At 37.6% G+C, this 15128-nt stretch overlaps 2 protein-coding genes across 2 annotated transcripts; both read left to right on the top strand.

Moving 5' to 3' along the window:
* The first annotated feature begins 4749 nt into the window (after nucleotides 1–4749).
* abhd6b (abhydrolase domain containing 6, acylglycerol lipase b) lies at nucleotides 4750–8960 on the top strand. Its single transcript, XM_062427861.1, has 8 exons — nucleotides 4750–4898; nucleotides 5610–5766; nucleotides 6663–6776; nucleotides 6883–7015; nucleotides 7373–7530; nucleotides 7645–7699; nucleotides 7791–7891; nucleotides 8781–8960. Exons 1-8 carry the CDS (start codon nucleotides 4774–4776, stop codon nucleotides 8958–8960), a joined length of 1023 nt encoding a protein of 340 aa, XP_062283845.1. The 5' UTR covers nucleotides 4750–4773.
* Nucleotides 8961–9813: 853 nt separating this feature from the next.
* On the top strand, nucleotides 9814–12541 carry kctd6b (potassium channel tetramerization domain containing 6b). Its single transcript, XM_062427862.1, has 3 exons — nucleotides 9814–9946; nucleotides 10902–10957; nucleotides 11279–12541. Exons 2-3 carry the CDS (start codon nucleotides 10931–10933, stop codon nucleotides 11963–11965), a joined length of 714 nt encoding a protein of 237 aa, XP_062283846.1. The 5' UTR covers nucleotides 9814–9946; nucleotides 10902–10930; the 3' UTR covers nucleotides 11966–12541.
* Nucleotides 12542–15128: the final 2587 nt, after the last annotated feature.

Consider the following 15128-nt stretch of genomic DNA (forward strand, 5'->3'; position numbering starts at 1 on the left):
ATGTTAATCATGGCAATCAACCATGTACATCAGTCGCTTACTAAAGGGAATCCCATGACATATGGAATCACATTATAGAGCAGTTTAATAACATGTCCTGTTTCCTTAAACTGATACAACACTAATCTCAACTTGCTGACTGTAAACTGTACATAAACCCAAATCCTAAATTTTGGTATTCATTGAGTTTTCTGTCAGTTAAATGTTTGCATGCATTTAACATTACATGGTCTGTGGAACATCTAAAATGTTATCATAGAGTAGGCCTATTGATTTGCTGTGTTTATTATCATTTTGAGTTTGTAAATAAGGACAAAATCTATGTATTTTGTAAAGAGATGAAAAGGTATAGTTTCTTGGGTTTAAAGTTTATGAATAACTAACTGCTTTAAAATGTGTGAGTGACTTCAATTAAAGCTCTTAACCTCATTATTGTACCTCTTATAGTCATTGTATTAAGTGGCTAGTCACTGAAGCAGATCTTCTGCAAGATTCAGTTTCTTCTGAAACATCCTGTTCAGCTAATTGCAACCCTGTAGAGCAACACATAGGCTACATGTCTGAGGTATTTTTTTCTTGTGTGTATTGTACACTTGTATTATGATAAGTGAACTTCCTTTACCAAAAGATATTGTTATTAGGTTAGATCCTCTTTTATCTTATGTTCAAGCCCTGCTATAATGGCTCCACTGTATTGCAGGTGGCATTTAAAGAAGCTGATTGAAGCTGACAGCAGGAAGCGCAGGATGCTTTCATCAGAGAGTGAGGTTTTATCAGGTGAACACAGCACGCTGGCCAACAATGCACCGCAGAAAAAAGACAGGACACACAATTTATACAGTTAATGCATGCACTGCACCTGCAGCCTGGCCTGACTGTGTTTGATTTCTTGGAGGAGATGATAATTATTTTATGGCAGATGTTTGCACATGGTTTTTGAGTTTTTGAGCAAGAGAAGTTCAGGCTGATATGAATGTGTGAGTCAAAGAAATCTTCAGTCATAAGATCCAGCCATTCATCACAGAAGAAATGGCACTTGATTCTTGTTGAGTTTAAATAATCATTACTTTATTCACACCAGTGTATACTCTTTCAATAAACAGCAATATCACTCCTTTAAAGATGTTAAGGAGCATTCCGATTTTTAAGCATGAAGGTGGTCAGGTTTACTACTTTATCCTCTGAAAACAGTTGTATAATATCAGCATCAGGGCTATCAGTTTTGTGCTTGACCACAAATTTACAACAGGAAGCTTGCGTTAAAAAGAGGAAGTTTGGGGTTTTGAAGAAGTGGGCTTTTGATGATGAAGCAGTTTGAATTGAATCATGGGAACTGTAGGATACAGTGTTTTAGAGCTTGACGCATAATAAGAGTTTGAAGTTTTCTGCTGTTTGATTTTAATCTAAGTGCTAATAAATTGCCTGTTTAAGGGGGTGGAGGTTTGACATAATGTCACATAAACACAGTTTGATCATCTGCTGTGGTGACATGAACCTCTGCTGGAAGATTACAGGGCTCAGTGCTCACTGCAGCCACACCCTTCAAAGCAGGCAGACCACACTGATGGCAAGTCTGAGGAAAGGGATGCTATATATTTCTTAACAGGATGAGAAATCTGTTGCATAATTTCAGATTTCACAATGTCCCATAAGGTCACAGCTCCAGAGGAAATCGCTGACCCTGAGTGGATAAACGGACCACCATGATGCACGTGACCCACATTTTTGTGTTGCCACATTGGCTGTGTTATTTCAGCTCTGCAGGCTTTGCTGTGTCAAGGATCCCTTTCAGGATACAATGTGATGACCAAGGTGTGACGTTAAGTTCTAGCCCAGACAACCTGGAGAATACAATTTGATGGGTGATGCAGAGCAGATTGAGGACAGTCTCTTCATCCTATATAAAGCAAAATATGAAGAATAATTCCCACGCAAGGGAAGCCTCTCTACAGAGTTGCTGTGTCCATTTGTTCTGCTCTAGTTTGTATTTAGGTCATCTGTAGAGGTCCAGAGATGCAGCAGAAAGGCAGCACTACTCTGCATGAGATATTTTGCAGTTTAACATTGTGCCTCAAATGGATCTAATTTAATCCAATGTCATTATATCTGTATCTATGATAATTAATCCCATTTTCCCAGTTAATAGCTAAGCTCTTCTGCACTATATTTCAAATATTAATAGAAATGTAACTTGTCTGCTCATAGTTAGATATACCATGTTTTTTTATATCTACAAGGCCAGCACATGCAAAAACACTGGTATGGACCTTTAAATAACACCAGTCACTTTGATTTTCACACCATCCCAGGGATCTATCAAGTCTAATCACCTCTGGAGGGCAGTGTGTTTTGAGATAAGGCTCTCTTGGTTCATCAGCTTTGATTCTTCCCTTCACTCAAGGAAATCCCTTCAAAGTGCCCGTGAAAAGGATTTGAGGCAGAAGTCAAAGTCTATGGTCCACAGCTGGATCAGAAGCCTGTACACAAAATCCCCCAGTAAGCTTAACTATAAGCTGATGCAGAAGTGATGACGCCCTACAGTTTATGGAGGCCCTGACACCCCCTCAGATCTTCACTGCGTACTGCAGGAGTCAGGGGACACTCCACAGTTTGTCTCTCTAATGACACCCAGTGGTAAGTTTTGTATTTGAAGCTTTAGCTCCAGAACAGATGTGGATGTGTGTTAAAATTGTCTGATTTAGCCCAAGCCAAATAACTAACTGTGGATATAAAAAAAAACACATTCAGTGCCTTATTTAAGCATCCTTTGGTGGAAAGTGTTTAATGTCCCCCTCCACTCTTGTTCATACATTTGAATGTTGGAGCTTCACTGTGCAGAATAATGGATGAGCAGAGTTTGACTTGAAGAATGTTTTCACATTTATCTGCTGTAAGTAGAAAGTTTCTCTGCTCATTGAAAATCCAGTTTTAGGAGGTTAACCCACGAGCCTGATTAGTGACTTAAATAGTTTGGAAGCCAATTGTGGTCCAATATTCAACTTACACAAATGTGATTTGGAACCATGAAGCATGCAGTGCACACACACTTTTTATGTACAGTGAAGTAGGAGACATATTGTGTCCAGCTGTTTAACTTTTGAGACTAAAAATATTTCCATATTAGTAGATACTGGAATGTTTAATGGGCGTGAAGATCATTGTAACAGCATAATTTGACTTTTTTTTGTGGAAAAACTATTATCAGACACAAATTATTTTAAAAGTAGAGTCGAGTAAAATATCTTGCATACAACTTAAAACATGCCTGGAGGGGCTTTTTAAAGTCAGATATACAAAGAAAAAGAGGTCAAGTGTGACTCAAAGGCGCTGTCAAACACTGTACTTTAATTAAAAACCACATAGTTATTATATTTTAATGTTATATGTATTTAATGTTAGAGTTTTAAGTTGTAGCCATCTTACTTCAGTCAGTGTCGACAGAAGGTTGGGCAAAGGCAGAAATAGTCTATGAAGACAGAGGAATGGCTACTCTGGGATTTTAATCCAGAAATACAGTTCAGCCCCCCCCCCCCCCCCCCCCCCCCCAATCAACACCACCAAAAATACCCTGTACTTATTCTTATTCTTTATACATCACAACTGTCACTGTCTTCAATTCTTCAATGAGATGAAAATGGTCAAGACAATAATTCACCTCATTTGTTCTGTTAGCTGTACAACATAGAAGCTGCTTTGATCTGAGGTTTATAATGGATTCTGACAAATAGACACAGAGTTGTGATAAAAGTCTGAAAGCCATTGTTATCAGCTGAAATAAATAAAACTTGTGAGCTCGTGCTGCAAGAAATATTTTACTGAACTATAAAGTATTTGGAATTATAAGCTTGAAAAGAAAGCAAAACACAATTTTCACAGGGTATGATTGGGACAGGGATTCCTGCACAAGCCTTGCATTGCGTATAAATGTTGAGTTTGTAACCACTGAGAGGCTAGCTACAGTATGCTTAAGGATATCCCCTGTCCAAGTCCCCATCTGTAATAACACTCATGTGTTACACATCAAGAAAGTCTTCATTGTTGGGTAATTGTATTCAGTGAAGGCCTCTGACAATCAAAATAATCTGTTATCTGCACTCTTGTTTTGGTAATTTTATATATTTATAAATGTATGTACTGCATCACTGTGTTGTTTGTTGCATTTGTTTTGACTGTACACTGCCTGGGCTCAGTCAGTCTGGCATGTGCGTTCCCTTTAAAAGATTGACTAAATGATGTAGTGGCCCAGTTTTTCCCAATGATGAGTAATAATCAATGAGTGTGTCCAGAGCAAACATAATCTGCCGGGACTAACTGCACTCCACAGGGACCATTATTTGCTTTTAATTTCAGAAATATAAAATACTATTGCTTTTTATACTTCAAATTCATCAATACTACTAAAGATACCACTGAAGTATCTGCATGCTGTAGAACTAATCAAGAGGATCGCAGCTAAACAGTCACATGTGCCTGCCTGTGACAGAAGAAAGAGGAGGAAAACACATCTGAAAAGTAAATTTTGTACATATTTGAAAAGATTTTGTGTTATAGAAAGATGTTTTAATTGTTTATTTTTACAATTTGTATATGTAGGTTACATACTTTAATTGCTTATAAAAATGGCTTCATATAGATGCACGTAGCATCATTTTATCAATTCTTAACTATTTCTTATTTCTCAGGATACTGACTTTTCTACTCCTCAACATTTCATTCTCTTGTTATTGCATGAGCGTAATCAGTATTTGAGTGTATCATGTTTTTAGTTGAGCTATGGCAGCTGATCTGGACATGGTGAACCTGTTTATCATTGCTGGGGGGACACTGGCTATTCCCATCCTGGCCTTTGTCGCTTCCTTCTTTCTTTGGCCCTCAGCACTCATTAGAGTGTATTACTGGTAAGGGTGATAATTGTGTTGTCCTCTGCTTCACTTAATATGTTAATACCTGGTGTTCATTCCCTTTGGACTGCCAGAGATGTGTCAGAAATAGCAAAACATGCTTCCAATCAAAATCAATTCTGTTAATACCTGAAATTACAGATATGTTATTTCTGGAAACATTTGACTCATTTATATCCAATATCCATTCACTTTTCACTTCACTATCATGAAGGTTGGAAAAATATTTCTATATCTACATATGTATATCTTAATCCACACTTGCTCTCAGCACCTCATGGAAGCTAGAAAATGTTCACATTGAGTAGGATAATTAAACTTGAGACTATGTTGCTTATGGCTGTTCAATTCCTTAAAAACTGAAAATTTACAGATATCTTGTGTATTTTCTTATGCACTTAAATACGTAAATATTTTCTATCTTTGGAAACTTTGAGATCTGCTCTAAAATTTAAAATATACTTGTTGGGCTGCACATTGTGGCTGAAAATGTGAATCTAACCTTTATGAACATACTGTAAGAGACTGCACGGCAGTTTAAGTCTGTTTATTTGAATGATCCAAAATCAATTTGTCTCAACATGGAACTATTTATGTATCTAAGCAACATTTGTATAATCAGCCAATTATCACTTGGCCTCAATTTGAATTCCAGTACAATCATGTCTGTGTGTGTACGTGAGCTCAGACATACCTGCTCCTCCACAGGTACTGGCGGAGGACTCTGGGCCTGCAGGTGCGTTACGCAGACTGCGGAGGCTATCGCTTCTGTTACTCCTACAGAGGAAAGCCCGGGATGAGACCCTCCATTTTAATGCTGCACGGCTTCTCCGCTCACAAAGACACCTGGCTCACTGTTGTTAAGGTCAGGGGATCTGCAACATAACACATGAACGTTTTTTTCTGTCAAACTCATGAGAACTGAGAACAGCACGCAGCTGATTTCATCTAAAAAGAAATAAATTAGTGTCAAACTTTAGCTTTACCACTTTTAAGGATGCAGTAACAGCAAAAATTACTAAATCACCAGTTGTTAAATTTTAATAATAATGTAAAATACAGTAATTTTGTCAAGTTCTTGAAGCATTTTTAAGAATTTTAAAGACACACAATATGTAGGAATTGAAGTACCATAAGAATACAGATATTACAAGCATTTAAAATAAAATGCCTCTTATTTAAATACAACTGAACTTATAGCATTGAAATATGAATGTATGTAGTTTGAATTACCTTCTTTGACATGTCAAGGTCATTTCAGTTTGCAGTTTCTAACATCAGATTTAATTGAGATATTCAAAAAAAAAAAAAATCAAGTTGCTCAAAACAAATTCAGTGGGGTATTTTTGGATATATTAATTCAACTCAGGTCAGAAAAATCAATTTACTCAAGTTGAATCAATGAAATTCAGGCTGAAATATTTGACATCTGGACTGCCAAGGAGTCAATCAAACATCCATCCAGACAGGATATCAGGATATCATGTCAGTCACATGATGCAAGAAAAAGAAGTTCAGATTAGTGACTGGAAACATCAGACTTAAATTTTCTGTCTATATTTGTAACCACCATTCAAAAAAAATCTATTTTTAGAAATTGCTACAACTTTAATAACCATATTTCACTCCTGTAAAGTCAGTGATATCTAAATTTCACTTTATATTTTACAATAGGTGTTTATATCAAATTATTGACCTTTCTTTGCTTCCAAACATACATACATTATTTTAAGATGTACTTTCTCTCCTCTGCTGCTCTAGTATTTACCAAAACATCTGCACATCGTGTGCGTGGATATGCCCGGCCACGAAGGAACAACACGCACCAACAGTGAGGATTATTCCATTCAGGGGCAGGTCAGACGGATCCATCAGGTACACTAAAAACACAGCTACTATATGAAATGTATGGATGTACAGTACACATCAGGTGCCTAGATCATTCCACTGAAAATATGTTTTTGTGCCTTGTTCTTCGCAGTTTGTGGAAACCATTCGCTTAAACAGGAAACCTTTTCATCTGGTTGGAACCTCCATGGGGGGAAACGTAGCGGGGGTTTACGCAGCCTGCTACCCCTCAGAAATCTGTAGCATGACTCTCATTTGTCCAGACGGTCAGTCATTCTGTGTGTGTGTGTGTGTGTGTGTGTGTGTGTGTGTGTGTGTGTGTGTGTGTGTGTGTGTGTGTGTGTGTGTGTGTGTGTGTGTGTGTGTGTGTGTGTGCGCGTGTGTGTGTGTGTTTTACATTTTACAAAGAAAGTGCAAATAAATGTATGTTTAAAGGTTGTCATAAAGTACTGATTATAAATGATTGAATCACAAGACATGACCAAACATGACCATAATGACACACACGTAAACATTTTTATTTCACCTCTCCTTTTTAGCTTCAGTTTTTTTTGACTATTTATGATTCCACACATGATGTGAGTGTCAGTTTCTAATCAGGAAACACTGATTTTATCCCGCAGGTATAAGACACCCAAGTGAGACCAAATTTGACAATCATCTGCAAGATTTGGAGCACAGCAATTACACACTAAACATCCCGCTGATCCCTACCACACCCGAGGAGATGGAGGACATGTTCAAACTTTGTTCCCATGTCCGCTTTAAAATCCCTCAGCAGGTCAGGCCCGCACTTGAACATGAAGGGGTGATTCATCTCACTTTTATGTGCACTCAGAGGGAACATCAGTCTGAAAGACTTGTGGTTGTTAATACATGTGCTGTCATTGTTCAGATTCTCCAAGGATTGGTAGATGTCCGGGAGCCTCACAACACGTTTTACCAGGAGGGTTAGTTTACATGAATTTCTTATGTAGCACTATAGTATACATGTATATGTTGCATGAAAATATACCAATCATATTCTTTCTTTTTTTATAGTATTTATGGAGATTGTTGAAGAATCTTCAAGATATGCCTTACAGGAACACTTACATCTGATCACTGCACCTTTACAAGTGTTATGGGGCAAACAAGACCAGGTATGATAGTATGATGTTTCACTAACATGGTGACTCAGCAAAGCCTGCATTAGTACACAATCTGGCAGCTTTCACTTATAAACTAATCCTAAAATTCCTGTGGCTGTGTACCAACTTGTATCCTGAAGGTGGAGGCTCATGTCTCCTGCTGCTCTGTTAGTGTCTGAGTAAGACTCTGAGGTACTGGCAGCCACATATCTACAAAGACATGATCATTTTAGAGCTGAAACAATTAGTTGATTAATCATTCAGTGATTGAATGTAACTAAGTGCATTTACCCAAATACTGTACTTGAGTATCATTTTGAGGTAATTTTACTTTGCTACTTTATACTCCTACTCCACTACATTTCAGAGGGAAATATCATACTTTTTCCTCTATATTTATTTCACAGCTATAGTTTCTTGTTACTTTTCAGATCAACATCTTATACATAAAACATATGATCAGTTTGTTATATATGCATTGTTATAGATAACACTATTCACCAGTATAAGCTAACATATGTTTTACATTAAAATGCTGCTTACATTTACACATCAGTTAATCAGTTATAATATTATACACTCTAAATCGGGTTATTTTAGTACGTTATTACTTCAGTACTTGTATTTTTGATACATTAAGTACATTTTGCTGACTGTGTACTTTTACATGACTTTTACTTGTAATCGAGTTTTTTTCATTGTAGTTTTGCTACTTTAACTTAAAAGATCTGAGAACTTCCTCCACCACTTAAGATATTTGATGATATTGGGCTTTAAGATATCTATAACTATCTATTTTCCAAAGGATCAATTAATTAATCAAGAAAACAATTGGTAGATTAGTTAATACTGAGAATAATCATTAGTTACAGCCCTGGATAATTGTCCCATGTTTTTTCAGGTGGTGGATGTCTCTGGAGCTTCGGTCATTGCAGAGATATTGCCCGGATGCAGGGTGGACCTGCTGGAGAAGTGCGGCCACTCAGTGGTGATGGAGAGGCCTTGTCGAACAGCCAAACTCATCCTGGAGTTTATCATTTTGCAGCAAGACACCGGGGGTGGCACAAAGAAATCTTCCTGAACTAAAGACTTTTAATCATTTCCTTTGTTTGTAAAGCACATGACCCTTGTATGTGACATGCATGTAGACAAATATCAACACTTCAAAATTTACATTAAAGTATAGGTTAAGATTTTTTGCAGTCTGTCTTGAAACAACAATCAGGTGCCCAAATGAACACTAAAAGAGGTTTTCCTCGCTGTAATCATTCCTCCTGTTCATACTGGCAATTAGAAGATCCCCTTCAAATGTGCTTTCCATGTAAGTGATAGGGGCCAAAATCCACAGTGTGTCCACACAGTCATTTTGTGCAAAAATGCATTTAAAAGTTCATCTGAAGCTTGAGCTGCAGTTTTATTAACATAATGACAGAGTTTGGCACTTAAAAGACATTGAAATATATCTTGATTTGGCTGATTTGGACGGCTGAATTTCACATTAGCTTCAGATAAACTTTTTAAATACATTTTTGCACAGGAGGACTGCAGATTTTGGCCTTCATCACTTGTAAGAGAATTATGAAGGGATCTTTTAATGGTCCGTATGAACAAGAAGAATGATTATGGCAAAAAAAAAAAAAAAGATTTATTTCAATTCTTATTTGGGGACCTGCCTTTTGCTTTAAGACAGACTTGAACAATTGTGAACCCGTCCAGTGAGTAAAAGATTTATAGTGCCCCAGCATTTCTTACATGTTAATATAAATCACAGTGAAGCATTTGAGCTGTAAGGTAAACTGATCATGCGAATAAAAATCCGAAGTATGTGCATGGTCCTGTGTGATGTGCATGCAGATATAGGCTGTCTGCAGCAGGACCTCCCCTCCTCTCTCCTCATCCTCCGTTTATCTGCGCAGTGTTGCTGCAGCCCGGAGCCGAGCACAGCTGCCAGGTGAGACCAGCGGTGAACATCAGCAACTATCTGGCTGCACCGCTTAATGCAAACCTCAGGCCGCTGCAGCTGAACAAACAAACAAAAAAACATACAAGCCCATAAAAAGCGAGCTGGTAAGCTTTTGTTTCGACGTTCATCTCACTTCTGGACTAATTAAGATCCTGGCGTTAACGTGAACGCACCGCTAGCTCTATTAGCTCGCTAGCTAGCAATTAGCTAGCAGGCTATACGATAAACATTTTCAGTGTGGTTTTCACATTTTTAATTTAACGCTACACACCTCAGTGGAGCTGGTTAGCAACTTCGTAACTTCATGTAACTTTAAAAGGAACCTGGTTGTGTTTTTTTATCATTTCGCTGTAGTTTGCTTCGTTTTCACAGCAGATAACTTAGCAGCTCTCAGGTCTGGAGCTATCAAACAAACGCTAATGTTAGCTGGCTTCACTTAATTGCACATTGTGGCCTTTTATTTAGCTGGGCAGGGTACACTGTACATCGATGGGTTTGTTGGTCATATGATTCAGCAGCGCCAGGTTTCACTTTCAATTAGCTGTCAAGTATCACTATCATCTGTGGTTGAGTCCCATCTGTTCCTGACTGGTTGCATTCACTTCAGGGTTCAAAATGTACCTTTTTTTGTCCACCAGCCACTCAATAAATGATCATTTGGATTTTTTGGCTAGTGAGTTAAGCAAATCTATCAGCCACTCGCATATTTTACCAACATTTGGCGGGTGGCTGATCCTAATTTACTCACACACACAAAGTGAATAAATCAGCAAGCAAATACAATGTAACCAGTTTAAAATGCAAATAACTCGCATTGTATGATTAAGAATAACACAGCTCATAAATAATCCAATAAATCCTCCAATGCAGTAGCAGCAGCATTGCCTTCACAGTAAATAGACTCACACGAAGAACTTCATTTATCTAATCTTACAAAGAGGCGCTGCAGGCTCTCAGCACATATTCTGCTTAACTTTATTACCGCTCCTGGTAACGTGACTGTTTTTTCACAGGTGTAATTGAAGTAGGCCAAACCACATCTGTTCCCTCTCTGTTTAGGTTCTGACCAAGCGGATATTGCTCTACAAATGGATAATGGAGACTGGGGCCATAGGGTAAGAGATGGCTAGGAATTAGACAACAATAAGAGCAACATCAGGTGTATCTGATTAAGAAGTGTTGGCTTCTGTTAATTTTTAATTCATTCATGAAAGTTGTAATGTTGAGTGTTTGTTGAGTTTTTTCCCAAGATTTAGTCTGCTCTCACTGGTATAAAAGGTAGATAAAATATTAGAAACACCCCTCACTGTAATGAATACCTAATTAAATATCAGTTGGTGATATATCTACTTCTCATTTGATCTTCCTTGGCAAAAGCTTACTTGCTTTAACTTAACAGAAATGTGATCCTTATCCTCTCCTCCTTTTTGCGCTAGATGACATCTCCTGTTACCTTGAACGTGGGAGGCCACATGTACACCACCAGTTTATCGACCCTGCAGCGTTATCCAGACTCCATGTTGGGCGCCATGTTCCGGGGTGACTTCCCCACAACTCGAGATTCCCAAGGGAATTATTTCATCGATCGCGATGGTACACTTTTCAGGTACATCCTTAACTTCCTACGGACGTCTGAGCTTACCCTTCCGGTGGACTTCACGGAGACAGACCTCCTGAGGAAAGAGGCGGACTTCTACCAGATCGAACCTTTGATCCATTGCCTTAGCGATCCCAAGCCGCTGTACCCTCCAGACATCTTCGAGCAGGTAGTGGAGCTCTCTAGCACTCGGAAACTGTCAAAATATTCAAACCCGGTCGCTGTTATCATCACGCAGCTGACCATAACCACAAAGGTTCACGCTCTACTTGAAGGCATTTCCAACAACTTCACCAAGTGGAACAAACACATGATGGACACCAGAGACTGCCAGGTGTCCTTCACCTTCGGACCATGTGACTATCATCAAGAGGTGTCCCTACGCGTTCACCTCATGGACTACATCATGAAACAAGGCTTCAACATCCGAAACACGCGTGTGCACCACATGAGTGAGCGCGCCAACGAGAACACAGTGGAGCATCACTGGACTTTCTGTAGACCAGCTCACAAAGTTGAAGACTGAGTTGCAGCACAGTTGTGGTGGACGACTGTTTGATTTGTCATAATATTACACAAATCACGATTTAAAAAAAAAAAAAAAAAAGAACAAAATTGACCTTGGTTTCAGAAATGTATCACTAATAATGATTTTTTTTTTGGAGGCTCAGTGTCCATACAGATGACATAAGAAAAATGAGTGTTTCATCTGTTTGAGTGCAAGAGTGTTATCTCAGTGAAACACTTTCTCATCAATGCCACCATTTCATATTAGACATTCCTTTAAAAGTAAATGCTTCATTGACGGTATGATGTACAAAACAAAAAAGAAGCATTTCTAATAAAGCCCAGTTTCTTTATGGTGAATTTAAAGTAGCTAGATCTTTAAAAATGAGTCTCTTAGCCTTCTGTTATCTCTTTGTACGGTACTATTCCTGGAGAACCTAGTAGCTTCTGCATGTGTCTGAGTGTATGTATCTGTATTTGCTGTGTGTGCTTTGCAGTGTTATGTCATACTGTTACACTTTAGAGCTCATATCAACAGTGATGTGTTAGGTCATTCCAGCCAAATAAACCCATTTGTGTATTTGTCACTCATTAATTTTGCTTCATGGTTGAACTTTTCATCTTAACTCCGCAACATCGGCTGCTCCGACATCCAAGCTGCTTACAACCAAGTTCACTACAATTTTTAGAGCCATTAGGGAGGAAACTTGAGCTACATTAGTTATCAAACATATGACAAATTGTGTCAACTATCTTGAACAATATATGAATGATACAGCATGAGTATTTAAGTTTAACATTTGGTTTACATAATGGTTTAATAATGGGGAGCTCCACATTTTACACATGCTGTGGACTAAATGCTATCACTCACTTTTTTTCTAAATGTTTTGTATGTCAGAGACCTGATTTCTTTGAGTAAATTGAATGCTATGGAAAAGATGCTTTAGCAACTGCAAATTTTGATAATAGTTGAAAATAATTATTGGGTACGTGTACTTGACATGATTAATTGTAAGAAATTACTACCCTTATCGAACCACATTGCCAAGATTTTTCTTTTTTTATGCTAATGCAACCTTGTGGATTCACTTGATTTCCAGCCAGTGACCTACTTTGGAGTTTATTTATTGAATCCCAATTGAAAAGTCATCAGGAAAGTAGAAACACACTGAAATGTTTATAAATTCAACTGAGTTTCGAGCAAAATTTAATATTAAACAACCAAACAATACCAGGTTAGATATGTTTTTCTGTGTTTATTATAATACATGACAAAAAGCGGCCATCATGTTAAATGACAATGGAAAACAATATAAAAGCTACTTTTTAAAATAGACAATAGTGTAAAGATGTGCATGATGTTTCTCCTGCAGGTCTCTCCTTACACTAAAAATGCAGATGTACAGTAATGTTTGTTGAAGAAGTGGTACTCACCTTTGCTGAGGTCAGACATAAGACATAAGATGAACCTTTGTCAAGGTTATGAAAGGTGATATTTTAGTCAGATGTAGTGATTATTTGAATAGATATAGTTAATTTGTGGTTTTAAAGTGCGTAAATTTAGCCTGTTAGAGTAGGAGTAAGAAATCTGTCTCCATGTTCTACAAATGTTCTGTCCCATATAAGAGCTTAATGCATTATGATGTTATGGTTGACATGAGCTGCCACATAAGAGACAACTAATTCTTGAATAATGAAATCATGTTTAAAAAAAAAAAAAAAAAAAAAAAATCCCCTCCAATATTTATGATTCTGCAACAAAAAAGGGAATCACACATTAATAAAGCATCTAAAATAACATGTATTATGCAATTAAGTTAAAATACAGTTAGTCAGCCTAATCAGTAATGTGTGGATGAATGAAATATGTGATGTGTGCAAACAAAACAACCATACCCATCTGGGTGGTGGGGGCCTGGAAGAAAGAGAAGAGAGAGATTAATTAGCAAAGAATCCAGCTAAATAGACTGAGGCCTAAACTACCCAGGTGCAGGTAGTTTCCTGACTTCCTCTCTAGTCCCACCCACTGGCTCCTGGACCAGGAAGCCTGAGCAAAAAGGGAGGGAGGGACGTCACAGATCCCTATATTAAACTCTATGGATGCAAGGCCACCATCACCACATTTTTTACAACATAATACCTGTGCAAACTTAATTTTGTAAGTATGTGCTCTGAGTTCAACCCTATTTTTAAAGCCAGTCCCATCTTTTGTGATTCAACACACAGTCAAAGATAACCAATAGATTGACTTGAATTTATATCATGTCTCATTGATGGGCAGGACTTTAAAGACCCAAAGCTCTGTTTTTTTTCTCCAATTCCTGCTTTAAAAAAATCTACTGAACCCCGTTACCAAACAGAAATGCCCAAATCTTTTCTGGATAGCAACACTTGATCTAAAGAAATTCGACACTGACCAGTAACACTGTGTTTTGCAATATTAATACCATACCAATAGTCATTTTTTATTGATTCTGTTGTGTCACTTAAAAGGTCAGATCTCATGAAATCCCCCTTTTATTTAAATTTGTTTTCACAAAAATATTTTTAAAACGTTTTCTTAACATTCAAATTGTAATAATTTGACTAATAAGTGCATATAAAGACATTGAACAAAGCTTTGAAAATATTATGTGATTATACTCTTTTCTTTTTAACTATTTATTTTCACACACATTCACACACATTCATTTTACAGGGTTAGTGTTGCATTCAAGTGCTCCTCGGTCCCATTTTCAGAGTTGGTAAGTCGTTCTTCCGACTTTAGTGTGTTAATGACCTTTTAAGTCGTAATGTGTTGTATTATGTCCCAGAGTTGTTGATGCACCAGTGCATCCCCTAAAACTACTAAAATATTGCTGTACTCCATCTTGGCTACTACCACATTACAAATTACATGTAAGCAAAAAAAAAAAGATATACAATACGTGAATAAATAAAACGTTTCTTCATCAACAAATGACATCATCAACCAAACATATTTTCGTCCTCCAAATGTCTTGATATATGACGATTCACCGAGTTGTTCAGTTCCGACTTGAAGGGGCGTTCATGTGATTTTTCCCACGGGGTGTCATTTGTCCTATTATCCCGACAGCACACGAACGACACATAAACCATACTCACTCATAACACAACCGGATATTACGCAATACCGTTCTCGGGTGCGTTCGTTTTTC

This window comes from Scomber scombrus, chromosome 10 (genome assembly GCF_963691925.1).
Source record: "Scomber scombrus chromosome 10, fScoSco1.1, whole genome shotgun sequence".
NCBI lineage: Eukaryota > Metazoa > Chordata > Actinopteri > Scombriformes > Scombridae > Scomber > Scomber scombrus.